The 14,194-nt window shown below is 36.7% G+C and overlaps 1 protein-coding gene across 1 annotated transcript in view; it reads left to right on the top strand.

The window, feature by feature from the left end:
* Nucleotides 1–14,194, top strand: part of SHQ1 (SHQ1, H/ACA ribonucleoprotein assembly factor) — a 53,139-nt gene that overhangs the window by 19,951 nt on the left and 18,994 nt on the right. The window contains exons 9-11 of the mRNA XM_074914189.1: nt 1,696–1,749; nt 4,335–4,462; nt 10,758–10,874. Of these exons, the coding sequence (XP_074770290.1) occupies nt 1,696–1,749; nt 4,335–4,462; nt 10,758–10,874 (299 nt within the window). The remainder of the gene's footprint in view (nt 1–1,695; nt 1,750–4,334; nt 4,463–10,757; nt 10,875–14,194) is intronic.

Below are 14,194 nucleotides of genomic sequence, written 5' to 3'. Positions count from 1 at the left end.
ATACATAATTGAATAAGTTAAAATGGAAGACTTTATATTTCTAGATTGTGCTCTTGGGGTGCATGTGGGGATTAATATGATTTCTAAATACTTCTGTTCTTCTGGAGCATCGTTTTAGCTGTAGGAGAGAAGTGGAGTTGCAGGAGACTCCAGACAATTCTGTTTGTTTCTGAGTTGTTTTGTGCTGTAATGTGTCTTGATTTATGGAAATGCAGATTTCACAAAATAATTTTTCTTTTATATTGATGGTTCTTCCTTCTGTTTTTTGAACAGTTTCATAATAGGTATGTTTGTAATAACACCACTGCTGATTTGGATTCTGAAAAAACATGGGAAATCACTAAGTCTGTAGGACTGAAAAACTATGTGTTTAGTGTTTTATACAGGCTACCATTATATGCCTTTAACAAAACTGATTTTTTGGTAGCGTTTTTTGTGGGGGAGGTTTTGTTGTTTTGTTGTGTTTTTTTAATAAAGCTTAGGCACTGAGTATGGAAGGTGTTTCCTGAGGCATTCTGGAAACTAGAGTGAGGCATTCAGAATTTTAAAAATTAACACACATTTAAAAAATAAAATACTAATGCAGAATATTTTTTTCTAGTATTCAAACACTGGAGGAATGTAGGAAGGAATGTTTCCATGTTCAGGATTCTGATGTTTACCCATCTCTTACACAAGGAGCAGCCAGCTTTGTTTTGTGTTCTGTATCCTAGCCTTTTTACAGGATATAAAAAATTTAAAAATAGCAGAAGTTTAGAATGGATTCCATGCTGTGCTATGGATAACTTGCCTTTTTGAAATGGACTTGCTTCCCAGATACGACTTTGTGTCAAGCATCTCCTCTGCTGGTATTAACCAGTGAGATGTTTTCTCAATGCTTTTAATCAAAATATATTCAAAGCCATTCTGCCTTAATCAGACTGAATTGTGGGGCATGAATTTTAGAATGGCAGATGGAAATGTCCAGTCCTGCTTATTCAACAGAATCATCTAGAATGGTTGTTGTAGTGCGTGTTAGTGTTCCAAAAAGTTGCAAATACGCGAGGAACACAATTGTACAATTCTTTATTGATCTTTGCAATAACCATGTATGTGGAAACCATAAATGGTATTTTTTTTCCTTTTTTTTTCCTTTTTAATAGGAAAACCAAGACATTCAGGCTACACAAATCTTTACTAGAGCCAGGATTATACATCAAGGCTTCCTGGCTTTTTGCCCTAATCATCCCACTATACCACACTACTACACAAATGTATGAATCTGCCACATTTTAAGAATAACGACATTTTACATGTACTGCTGGTTTTAGGACCCTCCCTGAAAGCCATAAGTCTTGAACTGTTTTCACAACACAAGGCATTTTAACTTGAGTTTTGATTCAAGTTTCTGTTGCTTTGTTAAAAGGGACAGAATTCCACTAAGTACTATTTTTCTATGATTGCTGTTGTATTTTAAAAGCTTTGTGCATAGGCTGGATATTCCCAATACGGAAACCAATTCAGTTATTTAACATCTGCATTGCAATATAATTTTTAATGCTGTCCTGTGGCCATTTCAATGCACGTAATATAATTACTGCTTGATATTCACAAAGGTTCTTAAATTGCTGCCAGAATGTTATCTTAAATAGTTTGCCAGCAGTCTTGAATATTGAATTAGATAATACTTGTTTTACGGTCTCCTCTTAAAATCAGGTTGAATCATCTTGGAATGTCAGGAAACTGAGTGCAACGTTGTGCTGGTTGGAGGTAAGTTAAAACTTGAGTTTTGCATTATGTGTTTGCTGTGTAATTTGGTTTTGGTTTTGTGTGTTGCTTCTGTGGAAATCTCACTCAGTATTGATGATGAATTGAGTGTATGTCCTCTTTTTAATAACTGCTACAGGAAACTGAGCTCCCAGCTAGAGGCTGGAGTAACACCTTTCATCTGTCTGGGTGCTGGGCCGCCTTCTGGCCTGTTCTGGAAAAGCTGAGGATAGGCATTACAAAAGAGCTGCTCGTCTACACACTGTCCCTAGCTCCTGGGCTTGATTTACAAGTCCTTTTATTTAGGAAGTAACTGTAATTATTCCTCAAATATGTCCACAGTATGTGTGTGCAACTCCATACTTAGGGCAAGAAAATACATCATTCCAGCTTCTTGATCAGAAGTTTTAGATACCCTCCCATTTTAACTGGCCAAAGCACATTAAAATAGAAAGGCTATAAAGGGCATAAAAAGCAGGGAATGTAATTTCTTAGTGTTCTTGTGTCCTTTAAGTCGTACCTCAGATACACGTTTTAATAACTCTTGAAGGTGTCAGGCCTTAATAAAGTAGCTTATTGTTTACTTCTGGGGGTTTTGACTCCTGAGCCTTTCTTCGCCTTCCAGTTCATCCTTCTGCACTTCTAGCTTGCTCTTCTTCTTTGCCACAAATCAGGTGGTTTCTGGCTTGTCCTCCATTGTACTGTGTGGCTTCAGAGTACGTTGGAGAGTGGAACTAGGAAATCCAGAAGCAAATGCAAGCCCAGTGATAGGAAAAACTCTTAGAACTCAATCAAAAAGTGTTTGGGGTTTTTTTTCCTCACCTATCATGGAGAAGCTGAATTCCATATTCTTGTAGCAAAATGACCTCAGTTCTGTAATTGTAGAACTGTTGTCTCATTAAGGCTTCAATGGTTGTGTGATCTTTCAGACACATGCTGGAATGTGTCAGGTTCCTTGTAGAGTTTGTTAGTGGACACATGTTGCTTTACCTGCCCTTTTTAGGATTATTGCCACATCCGTATTTGTTTAGTTGCTGCTAGCCCTCTGAAATCAATTTAGACTAGAGGAGATGAATTGAATTCTATTCTTTGCACTTTCATATTGTTAACTGGAAGCACACAGACCTGTGCAGTTAAGTTGTTGCAGAGCTGGAAGTGGAAGGGACTTAACCTGACCTGTAATCCGTTATTTCTTATGATGGCAGCAAGCTAGAAAGGGCTGTCCCATCCTCATTCCTGAAATTACTGAGCCACATCTCAAGTTAGCAGGATCAAAAATGAAATATGACAGCATTTTTGGGTTCAATCCTTCAAACCTTTTGAGTAGTGGAAAATGGTATATTCAGTAATAACTTGCTCTATGACAACTGATTTTCTAGATGTGTTAGTTTTAATTTGTTTCCAGTTGAATATTCTGCAGTAGCAAGTCACGAAAGAGTGCAGTTAAAATGCAATGATTGCCTTGGATCTGAAAAAAATTCAAGTTATGTCCTAACATAGTGAAGGAGGTTTTTTTGCATGTGCTTATCCTATAATATAGCAGTTCTTGGCGCAGCCTGTGCCAACAGTATATTTCACACCCAGAAAATTCAGTCTCCTGGCACCAAGCTGTTAATAACTATATCTGTTATACAAACCATGTAGAGGCGGGTGTTTTCATCAATCTGTAAACAAAATTGCCTCAGCTATGGTTTGTTTGAACTGACTGCCATTTTGCTGTGCATGACATGTACACACCTTAGACTCTAAATATTAAATAACAAAACATAAATGATTTAAATGCTTACTAGCAATCCATTAAAATGAAAAATGGGTTGAGGTAGTCATATAATGCAAAAAAAGTGATGGCTGTCAGCAAAGCATTTTTATTAATTTTAATAAATTGAGAGTTCAAGATGAAATAGGTATTTTTATTTGAATTCATAAATGGAATATTTTGTCTTGAAAAGTGAAAGTTGGAAAGGAAATCACTCTCTTAAGAAAGTCTTTAATAACTCATTAATGCCTCTGGCCTGAGTAAATTAGAGGTCGTCCTCACTCGTAAAGGAGGACAATGAAGTGCTTTCCCTAGGCAGTTATATTTGTCCCTGTCTTGAATATCTGTAATTTTCATGAAAGCAGAGTCATGTATCATTTTTAAAGATCTTATATGTACACATGTATTTTGTTAATATCATATGGTTTTAATTTTTCTTTATTCTTAAAAGGCTTTTTATAGCTTCCCCTTAATATATATAATAATGTGGGACAGATGTAATTTATTGCTTTAATCTAAAGGATGGCAGAGTCTTGAGTTAGATGTTTTATTCTAATGTTCTCTACATTCTTTTTTTTAATTCAAACCCACTAAAACTTACAGGACTTCTGTTATCCTGCCATGCAAACTAAATGTCTAGTGTCTTGTTTCTGTTTAACATGTTGATTTCCATATCTATTAAAAAACAGATTTTTGGACGCATTATATATAAAAATATGATTTTTTTCTATTCTGCTATAACTTTTTTTCCTTAAAGGAAGACGAACAAAAAGTTAATTCTTTGTATTGTAAAGCACACAGACTGATTCAGATTTTTCACTGATACACACAGAGTTTCACTAGCATTCATGATGTCCTGGTATCTTTTGGAAGAAGAGTGCTATGCTATCCCCTACACAGACATTTTGGATTAGTGACACGTGCCTGTAGTGATACAGTCATGATACTACAACTCGGTAAGTTTTTTAGATTTTGGAAGTGATGCCTGTATACCCACATTGTTTGTATGTCTGGGTTTTTTTAATAACTTTTGAATCCTTTGGCTGGTTTCATCAAATGATAGATAGTGACATTTCTGGACATCTTGTGGTTTTGTGGAAATGGAGCTGAGGAGAGAAGAGAACAAACTTAGTGTCTGTATCAGGAAGAAGCTCCCGTAGCAACTCATTTATTAGCCAGCGGATAATACATGCAGTTGTGGTGTAAATGCAGCTATATTATTCATACCAGAAAATCTACACATAAGAAATGTTATGAATGTCTCGTTTTTTATCAGATCTTGTATCTTGATAAATCAGGATAGTCCAACCTTGTAAAGCTTTAGGGAAAAGGTCTTTAAAGTGTTTTGCTTTATAATCAAGTCTGTAAAGAGATTTTTCTATTGGAAAAAAAACTTTTTAATGAAGCTTTTGTTATGGTAGGTTAGATGATATAATTTTTTTAGACCCTATTCTAAAGGTGTCTCAGTTTTTATTTCAAAGCAGGGTCACTTGAGTTACAAGTATAGCAGCAGTCCTGTTGTTTTGTGTTGTTCTTTATGTTCTTTTTTAATAGGGTTTCAGTCAGGTAATTAAAGATTGGAAGGATTTCTGGTGACTTCCATGATTTGTCTCCATCTAAGGGAAGTTTCTAAAGCATTATTGTCTTTAATTGTTCCAACTGTTCTGTTTGATTAAAGTTCTGCTCATCATGGTTTTGCATTTGTAAATCTGGGCAGCTTCCCTGCATAATTTACTGTTTGGAAGAACTATTGTTTTAATTTAACTCTTGTCAGTGATGTTAGGATTTTGACAGAAAGGAAGCTTTACCCGAATGTTGAATTCCAACTCTCCAAGCCAGTTTCTTTTTCCAGAAGTAGATCTTCTGTTGGTTTTGGCTTTGTTTTCTTTTTTTTTTAAACTGAGTCAGTCCATTCATTAATTATTTTCTTTTTTCCTGTTCAAAATAACTATATTTGACATCTAGCTGTCTTAATTCCTACATTTCCATTGGGAGTGCCAGTTTAGTATTGCCATACAGAATCACACATTTGAGGGCAAGGGGTAGTTTTGTGGTTCATATTCAGTGTTGCAGTTCTTTGTAGGATTAAGGCAAAATGATTGAGATGACTCTGTGGTTAGTCCAGGGATAGTCTGGGAAGAACAGAAATCCTGAATTTGTATCAGCATCAAAACTTGTTTTGCATCACTGTTCTTTGCGTACTTCCTATATAATTTTTCTCTCTTGGGAGCAGAAGCCAAAGGCTGACATGCGTATGTTATCTTAGTTCTCTGCTTGTTGTTGGAAAATAAGAGTGTAGAGCTGTTCATAAAAAAACAAGCAGTGAATACCATGAAAGCTGTTCTGTTGAAAAATAAATAAATAATAATTTTAAAGAATTTTCATAAACTGACTACGCAACTACGTATTTGTAGCTTTGTTTTGTTTCACATTCAGGAGCGGAGCTGTCATCATCTTAATGACTGCAAATTATTCTTTCAGCAGCAGCATTCTTTTTCTGTATTCCTTGTTTATCCCAGACAGCTTTCATGTAACAGTACAAATCTTCAGACCTATGGTTATTCCAGCTTCGGTTGTGCAGTTGTATGCACCCATGTTTACATCTTGGGTTGTTAAAGTTACTTGCAACTTTTCTATTTATTGTGAGTTCCTACTTTCAGAAAAAGCATTCAGTGTTAGATTTTTTTTTTTTTGACAGAAGAATCACTGAGAAGCAGCACTTCGTTTTATTTTCAGTGCTTGTGAGTTGCAGGATTAACAAGACCCCACAAATGGCAATATTAATCTCTACTACTGCCAAAAACTATTAATGATTCAAAACACCATTTACTTCATGACAGTTGGGTAGTGAAGTTTTAAGGGGAAGGTAGATGCTGTCCCTTCTCACTTATCTGCCCTGACCCATGCTGCTGTTCATAAATGTGAAAAAATAAAATTCTGATAACAAAACTGAAATCATACAGTGCTGTCAGCCTTTTAGATTTTTTTCTTAAGAGGACAGTATATGAGAGGTAAGCTCTTTGTTTTTCTTTTATGATGGAAAATTCTATTGGAGTGAACGTTCAACAATCCAACAAAATATTTTCAGTAGTTTGGCAAGGGAGGTGCCACCTACAATAACTGTGTGACAGCTTTCCTACTCCGTCCTCCTGCACTGGACATGTGACTGCTGTTGCCTCCTTACCCTCTGCTTCCACAACACAGTGGCCCCAGTAGTGCTTATCATTGTGGTCTCCCTGTGTTGCCCGTGATGGTCTTGCTCCAACAGCAAAGTCCCCATTTTCTCTGGAGGAGTAGTTTGGGTATGCTAATTCATTCTCTACTACGATGGGAGATAGGCCAGTGATTTGCGTAAAAATTACTGCTGTAAGCTTTGAAAGAAATTCAACTTTAATTAGTTGATGGTTAGAATGGTTTAGAAGCAGTGGAAGAAGTTAAGCAATGCATCAGGTCTGGCTTCATTCTGTGCATGTCTGTGCTGTGCTGGTTGCCTGGGAAACGGTGCAGGATGGGGCGACCAGCTGCTTTCACAGAGCTGGCCGTGGATCTTCACGACACTGAAAAGGCACGTGTAAACCTCACGAAAGAGGCCGTGTGCCCATTTTGGCTGGAGTTGTTAATAGAGGAGAAGAGGGCGCTATATGGAGTATGAGCTGTGATAATCTCCAGGTGCTGCCCGGGAAGCAGACAAAAATATATTACTTCCTTTATGTGGACATAAATCTATTGCGAGGGGCATTAGCAAATTAGCAGCGTAGTGATAAAAGTAATGGTGATTAATGTTAACTGCTGACAGTTCTGGGGTTTGTGTATCAAATTAGTATTTTCTATTATGTTGCATGTATATTGTGAAAAGTGCTAAGTTTTTTAAGTAGCCAACTACCAAAAGCATTGGGAAAGACATAGGTAATACATCCATTTTGTAATCAGAAGTGGGAGAGAAGTGTGTGTTTATTCTTAAAAGAAATAGATTTGTAGGTAATGCCAAGGCACATTTGTTCAGTCAAAATGTTTCCTTCTTCCTTCAGTGGAAGTTGAGCCATGCTTTTGATGAATTTCTGTTTTTACAGAATACTTAGCAAACTTCAATGTGCAAAGCATAGTAGTTATAGTGTTAAATACTCTGTTACCCTCTTTGTTTGCTGGAGATGATGCCTTACCAGCTTGGCACCGTGTCGCAATATATGTATGATGAGCGTAGCTAAAAACAACTGTCAAGTAGCAGATAATGAATTCAATTAAATAGTACCACAAAACTGTTCCTTTTCATGGAGGTGCAGGAAGACTGGTGTTTAACTTAAGGGAAGAATTGGTTTGAGTTGACCTCATCCTGACTTGAGGTTCCTTTCAGGATGCTGGTGAGGGAAGCTGGGAGATAGTATAATACAATGTTTTGATAATAATAAGCACAGTAAACGAGATTGTTTTAAAATAGTTAACAATTCTGATGGACTGAGTTGTTATGACTCAATTTATGTGACTTGACTTTAAAAATATTAGTGCTATGTTGGTGGATCACTTTCAAGGAACAGGATACTGCATTTTTAAGCTATTAGGGGTCCTTGTGTGTGGTTGAAACACTTTTTATTTTGAATTAAGACTTCCTGCCAAAGTGTTAATTTTAAGATGAATGCATTAAGCTGATTAATGTTGAGATCCTCAGCAGATTCTTTCATATGCTGTTTTAGTGATCTATAACACTTAAAATACTTCATCAAGGCTGTTCAAAATTTGACATAGTTATCTTGGATATCTGCTGTGTTCGTCTGTTCTTTGGATAGGATTATAAAAGGGGATGAAATGCAGTGGTACATCCAGTTACAATGCTGTTTCCAACAAGATGTATATACTGCATTTGTCAGTTGACTAACAAAAATTTATCAGGTGTGTTTTTTATGTAAGTTAATATGGAGCCCTTTTCAGAAGACCTGTAATAAGTGGTGTGGGCTTGTTCTGTCAGGATTTACTGACACTGTGTTACCATTGCATAATACTGATGTAGAAGTTTTCATCTGTGAGATAGTAATAAAAAAACCCTCATTTGTGTTCTTTTCTGTGACATGAAATAAGCTTTTAAAACTAGCATATTTTAGGTTTGCTTTGATAGAGAACCCTTCAATGAGTTGGACTGATGTAGCTGCCAAAAAAGCCCCTAGCCTGTTCATATTTTGGCTTCATCAGTTCTCTAATCCAGTTCACTATATGATTCCACAAATACTTGTACTGGCATATCACAAGGAGCTGTGGAAAGGAGGGAGCCAAATGAGTGCAACAAAGAGTACTTAAGCCAGTGTAAGTAATAATACTATTGAATACGTAACCACAGCCTGAAAGTTAAGACCAGATATCCACTGAAGACTGAAGTAGATCCCCAAAGACAGAACCTACAGTGTGGAATTTCACAGAAATAGGCCAAGAATCATCTGTGTGTTATGGAATACCCTACATTAAGGCTTAAATAGTGTTTGCTCTTTAGCTCTTATTTTTTTATTCCTGTGGTAAGAAGTTAAATGCAGTTTTGTAGGAGGACTTCTTGTTTATAAGGTGTATGTGTAAGACACATGTTCTGAAAGCAGAAGTTTGGTAGTTTGCTGTGCTCTGTGCTTTTGTCTGTATGTAGTTTTTCCTATTTTATTGTCTGGCTAGATTTGCAGCCTTTCTGAGTTAGAGGTCCATTAAGCTAGTATAATCCAAAACTTTAATTTATGAAGAAGGACTACTTTTTACTGAGAATAACTGTTACAGTCACTAATTTACATTGTTATTTGGCAGATGAGTAAAATAGTGGATGTTGTAAATGATTCAGGCTGGCAGCTTGACAGCTAGAACCTTAAAAAATTAGCAAAATTTTAATTCCACATATCATTTCGTTTTAGAAGAGCACACTTTTTTTAGTCAAAATAGTTAAGTTTGACAAGCTTGGCTTGATAGGCATTGATGGTGATATATCTGAAAGTTCATCAGTTACATTTGGGATTTTATGTTTTCTTTCCTGACTTTTCTTCAGCTAGTCTCTTTCAAACGAGCAGGTTTTTTCAGTTGTTTGCCATAGGTTTTTACTCACCACATTCTTTCCTTATTGCCGTTTTTCACATCCTTTAACTTTCATATTTTTTCAGCATGGAATTACTTAAAAACAAACAAACAAATTTTGTGCTTGAACAGCAGGGGGAGTTCTGATCTCTCTTTTTTTTTTTTTTTTTTTTTTTAATCTGTAAAGTGTAATTTCATCCATGTTCAAGTTTCATAGCCTAGGAGGAGCCAGCCTCTTGGGAGAAGGTTATTAGATTCCATTTGCAGTAGTGGCTGTTTTAATCTGAATGGTGTTTTTTTTTCCCCCCATTAAACAGTGAAATTTTTTTTTTGTTGTTCCAGCACTTAACCCTTTAGCAACTTTTATCAGAAAACTAAGGAAGGAGATTCCAGCTAATTGGAAGTTACATTAATCAGTTCTTCATAAATAGTGGTTGCATATGAAGAAAACTAAAGTGACTACAGAAAGATTTCTGTTTGCAGAATGAGAAAACATTCAAGTTTTTGATCTTTTACTGCATTTATCCACTGTATGTCAAATGGCACCTTCTTGAGCCTGAAGTGAGTTTTTCATTCTGGGGGTTCAATTTGCCGAATTATTCTGTAACTAACAGAAGTAGGAAAAGTTCTGCTTAATTTAAGGCAATGATTAGATGTTGGGCAAGGGTATCACTCATGTTGTCTTACACAATTGCTGTGGCTCCTATGTGCTTGACCCTGCTGTGGGCTGTGTGTTCCCAACCTTACTATTTTCCAACACAGGTATTTGTGTAGGCGTACAGGGAAACAGGTTTTCTCTTTCTTCATATAAATGATGGGGCATAACTTTGTTATTTGTGAGTTACTTTTCATCTTACTTGCCTTTTTTTTTTTCATATGGTGTACTGTATGACTGTACTAAAGTTTGGGCGGGCACAGCTCAGAAGTGGAAAAGCTGGGGGAGGGGGCTTCTTCAGCTGTAGAGAATTACACGCATGACTATGCCTTGAGGCTTTAGTCTTGCAGAGAGATTCCTACTGAATTCAGAGGTTTCACAGCCACATAGATGTGGATATTCAAGGGCATAGTCATAGTAGTGCTGTTGTGAGACTGTGAATCAACTTAAAGTTTCAAGATGTTTAGAGATAACATGGTTATTAAAGCCTCAAAGGTGAGAAGATGGTAAAGATTATCTCTTATGTTTTCTATTGAATTACAAAAATAAAAATCTATTTCCAGGAAGAGCTGCAGTTTTGAAGTGTCTGCTAGACATTCACAAGATTTTTATGGAGAATGACCCTGCCTACATCCTTAATGATCTCTTCATTACAGACTATTGCATCTGGATTCAAAAAACCAAGTAAGTTCCTAAGTACTGATGTGGAAATGTTTTTAGCATACTTCATCTGTGAACAAGTATCAATAAAATCAAAAGAAACACTATCTCCTATAAATGGAAATATGAACAATTTTTTTCATTTAGTAACCTCGGCTATCCAGCTGTTCTTACTACATAACCAAAGATATTCAGTGCATTTTTTTTTATGTAGCGACGTCATTGGAGAAAAGAGGAAGGAATTGCATTCTAAATGTGGATTTTCATTAATATATTAATGGTGTGTGTGTGGGAAACAGCTTCTGGGGAATTTTCATTGTGTTGTGATCTTTGGAAGAAAAATGTTTACATAACACGTAAGTAACATTAGGAAAAAGGTTGGAAACAACTCCTAGTTCAGGGCTGAATTTATGTCTTCCAGTAGAATCGGCAGCTTCCAATTCTGGTTAGACACATGCAAACCCTTCACATCTGTATGAAACAGTTGATTTATGGACTGCAGCAGTTGTACCAATTGGTTATCAACACCAGAATAAGTGTCACAAATCTCTGCGTGCTGTGTGCTCTTGCCACGGGAGCTGCTTGCCAGCTTGTTCTCCCTGGCAAGATGCTTTAGCTTCCACTTCACTTAAGAAGAAACAGCGACTTCCACTTCCAGACAAAGTCCCTACACTTCCACTTCTGTGTCTCACCTGTGCACTTTCAGTGGAGGCAGCTTGGCTTTACTTATTTCCAGAGTCTTGGGAACTTTGCAACCAGACTGCTTAGAAGTATCAGCATGCTTTAATGGTTTAAAAAACAAAAGTACTGGTAGGAAAACAGTGAGGAATGGATTAAATGAGCAAAGAAAGCTGCATGTTCAAATCTTACTCATTGTCCTTGTCAGTTGTATTCTGTTTTTCATACAGTTTTATTTTTTCTCCCTCCCTTTTTATGCCTTCAGAGCCTTCTCTTAAGGCCCACAAAATGTGGGACTAGATTTGGACTAGATGATCTTCAAGGTCTTTTCCAACCTAGATGATTGTGTGAAAGTACATGTATGGGTTGCAAGTAATATTTCTCTGAACAGGAAGGCATTACTAATATAAACACAAAAAATGCCATTGTCGTATTTGTTAATATAGCAACAGATAGACTCATAAAATATAGTCAAAAATAGTCTTTGCATTCCAGTCCACAATTTAACAAGAGACTCTGCAAGAAAAAAACCTACATGCACAAGACACAAGAAGCAGTGAGGGGATATAGAGTGAACTTGGTAATAATCATGATCATAAAGGGCAATATGAAAGAGAGTTGAGCCAGCTTGCATAGACTGTATGTTTAGGTGTGACCTTACCAGTACTTAGAGAATTAAAGGTCTTCAGTTCACAGCTGCTTATTACATGTTATAAGGGTTGTTGATTCTTACTCTTCTCTATATGCTTTCAGTGACTATGTTCCTATAGGTAACAATGCACGAAATACTCTAAAGAAACTGCAGGTGTTTTCAAACTTTTTGATTCATCGGTCCTGATTAGTTACAGGAACAGCCAATTCATTTTACACTGTTGTTTCTGAGGTGGCCTTTTTTGGCCACACCTTAAATACAAGTATGGGGAAATTCATGTGCAGGTTGAAGCTGAGTTGAAAAAAGTGCAGTAAATGAAGAAGGAGAAAGTTATTTCATGCATCTTTTACGAAGAAATGAGTCATAAGACAGTAATGTCACTGCTGCCCATATCAGTGAATATAATGTCTAACAAGTCAGTCATAAAACCCAAGTCTTTCTTTAAATACAGAAGAGGAAAATGTATGGTAGATATAAGTGACTGATATATTAACACATTTACTCCCAGACGCATACATTATGTACCAGTTAAGCAGAACTGACAGCTTCTGGAAAGAGGGCAATTAAGCTATCTTATTGTCATAATGACATGGCACAATAGTTGTCTGTCATTAGGAGAACAAGGGAAAGAGGAACTGCAGAAACCAGTCCTATTTTTAGGGTCTTGAATCAGGAAAGCATTTAAGCATATGCTTAAGTCATTCCTGTTCAGTTTAGCAGTGAAGCATGTGCTTGAAGTGAAGCATGTACAAAGTGAATAGGAACACTTTTGTTTTTTCCCTTATGTCCACTTGTCATTCAGGAAATACCTGAACAGATACAGAAATGGGTAGCAATTTGTCTCTTAAGGACAAGGGTTCCCAGCTCCCCAAGGTGAATAAGGCATCTGGAGAAGAGGATGGAACATCCTCCACTCCAGGGGAAGAAGGTTGTGACATCCCTCTGGCAATTGCCTTTGTGGTGAGAGAGTTTTGGGAGGGGAAAGTATTTATAGGTATTTTTGTGGTGGTCTTTTCAGTGAAGTTATTTGCATGTCCGATCAGTCTGGGTACTTTTCTCTGTTTTGTTTCTTAGCTATTCTTTGCTCCGTGCAAGCTTCATTAACTTTCTTTGTCTCCATTTTCTCCCATCTTTTCATAGCTGTAGTCCCAGGCACTCTCAAAATCTGAGGAGGGTTTTTGTTTTCTTCCCCTCTTTCCCCTAGTATGTAACCAAGTCCTAGTGGAGGTTGGGACCTCTTTGTTTAAACAGTTAAAACAGACTGTAGGTTCTTTTTAGTGAAGAATCTGGGCACTTCAAAAACAGCTGGAAGCAAGCTTTTTAGCTCACCTCTACTGGCACAGAAAAGTCTGGGAGCTGTAGGTTTAAAAGAAATGTTTGGCACAGGCAAAAATGTGATGGATGTATCAAGTGGTAGTAAGCATACAGTCCTATTCCAAATTAAGCCTCCAGGAGAGGAACGCTACTGGTAGGTACAAGCTTTTAAATATTCAATGTGGAAACAAAAACTTATAGCCAGCAGTGTGTCAATAGCTGATTACAAATTTGGTTTGAGATCATAGTCGGGCTGTGGCTAAATTAGATGAATAAGTGAATGTGTCACTGGGCTGGCAAAAGAGGGTTTATTTTAAGCACAGTGTATCTGGAATTGGAACTGATTAAGCTGCTGAATAAAGCACATGCAGGTGGCTAATAGTTGGGTAGGCTGCGTATAAGCTAGTTCTGTAAGAATTTTTATTTTTTGCTTCAGAAAAATGATTTCAGGTACCTGTTACTAAGAGAAAAGTAGATTTGTAGAAGCCTTGGTGCAAGGTATTTGCAAGCATAGCTAAAATTTTGTCTTCCTGTTTGCAATCTTAAAGCTAGTTTTACCTGTTTTCTAGGTTTCTATATTTCTCTTTGAGCTGCTTGTGAAGTTAATATTAATAATTTGATCTATTGTATAAAGTGACATGTAAAATCCTTTTAACTGTTCATTAGGTTTTGAGGAAAGGGAGCATGTTGCTCAGCAAAA

This window comes from Athene noctua, chromosome 10, assembly GCF_965140245.1.
Source record: "Athene noctua chromosome 10, bAthNoc1.hap1.1, whole genome shotgun sequence".
Taxonomy (NCBI): domain Eukaryota; kingdom Metazoa; phylum Chordata; class Aves; order Strigiformes; family Strigidae; genus Athene; species Athene noctua.
The sequence above is the reverse complement of the archived record's forward strand: the minus strand, read 5'-3'. Positions and strand labels throughout refer to the sequence as shown.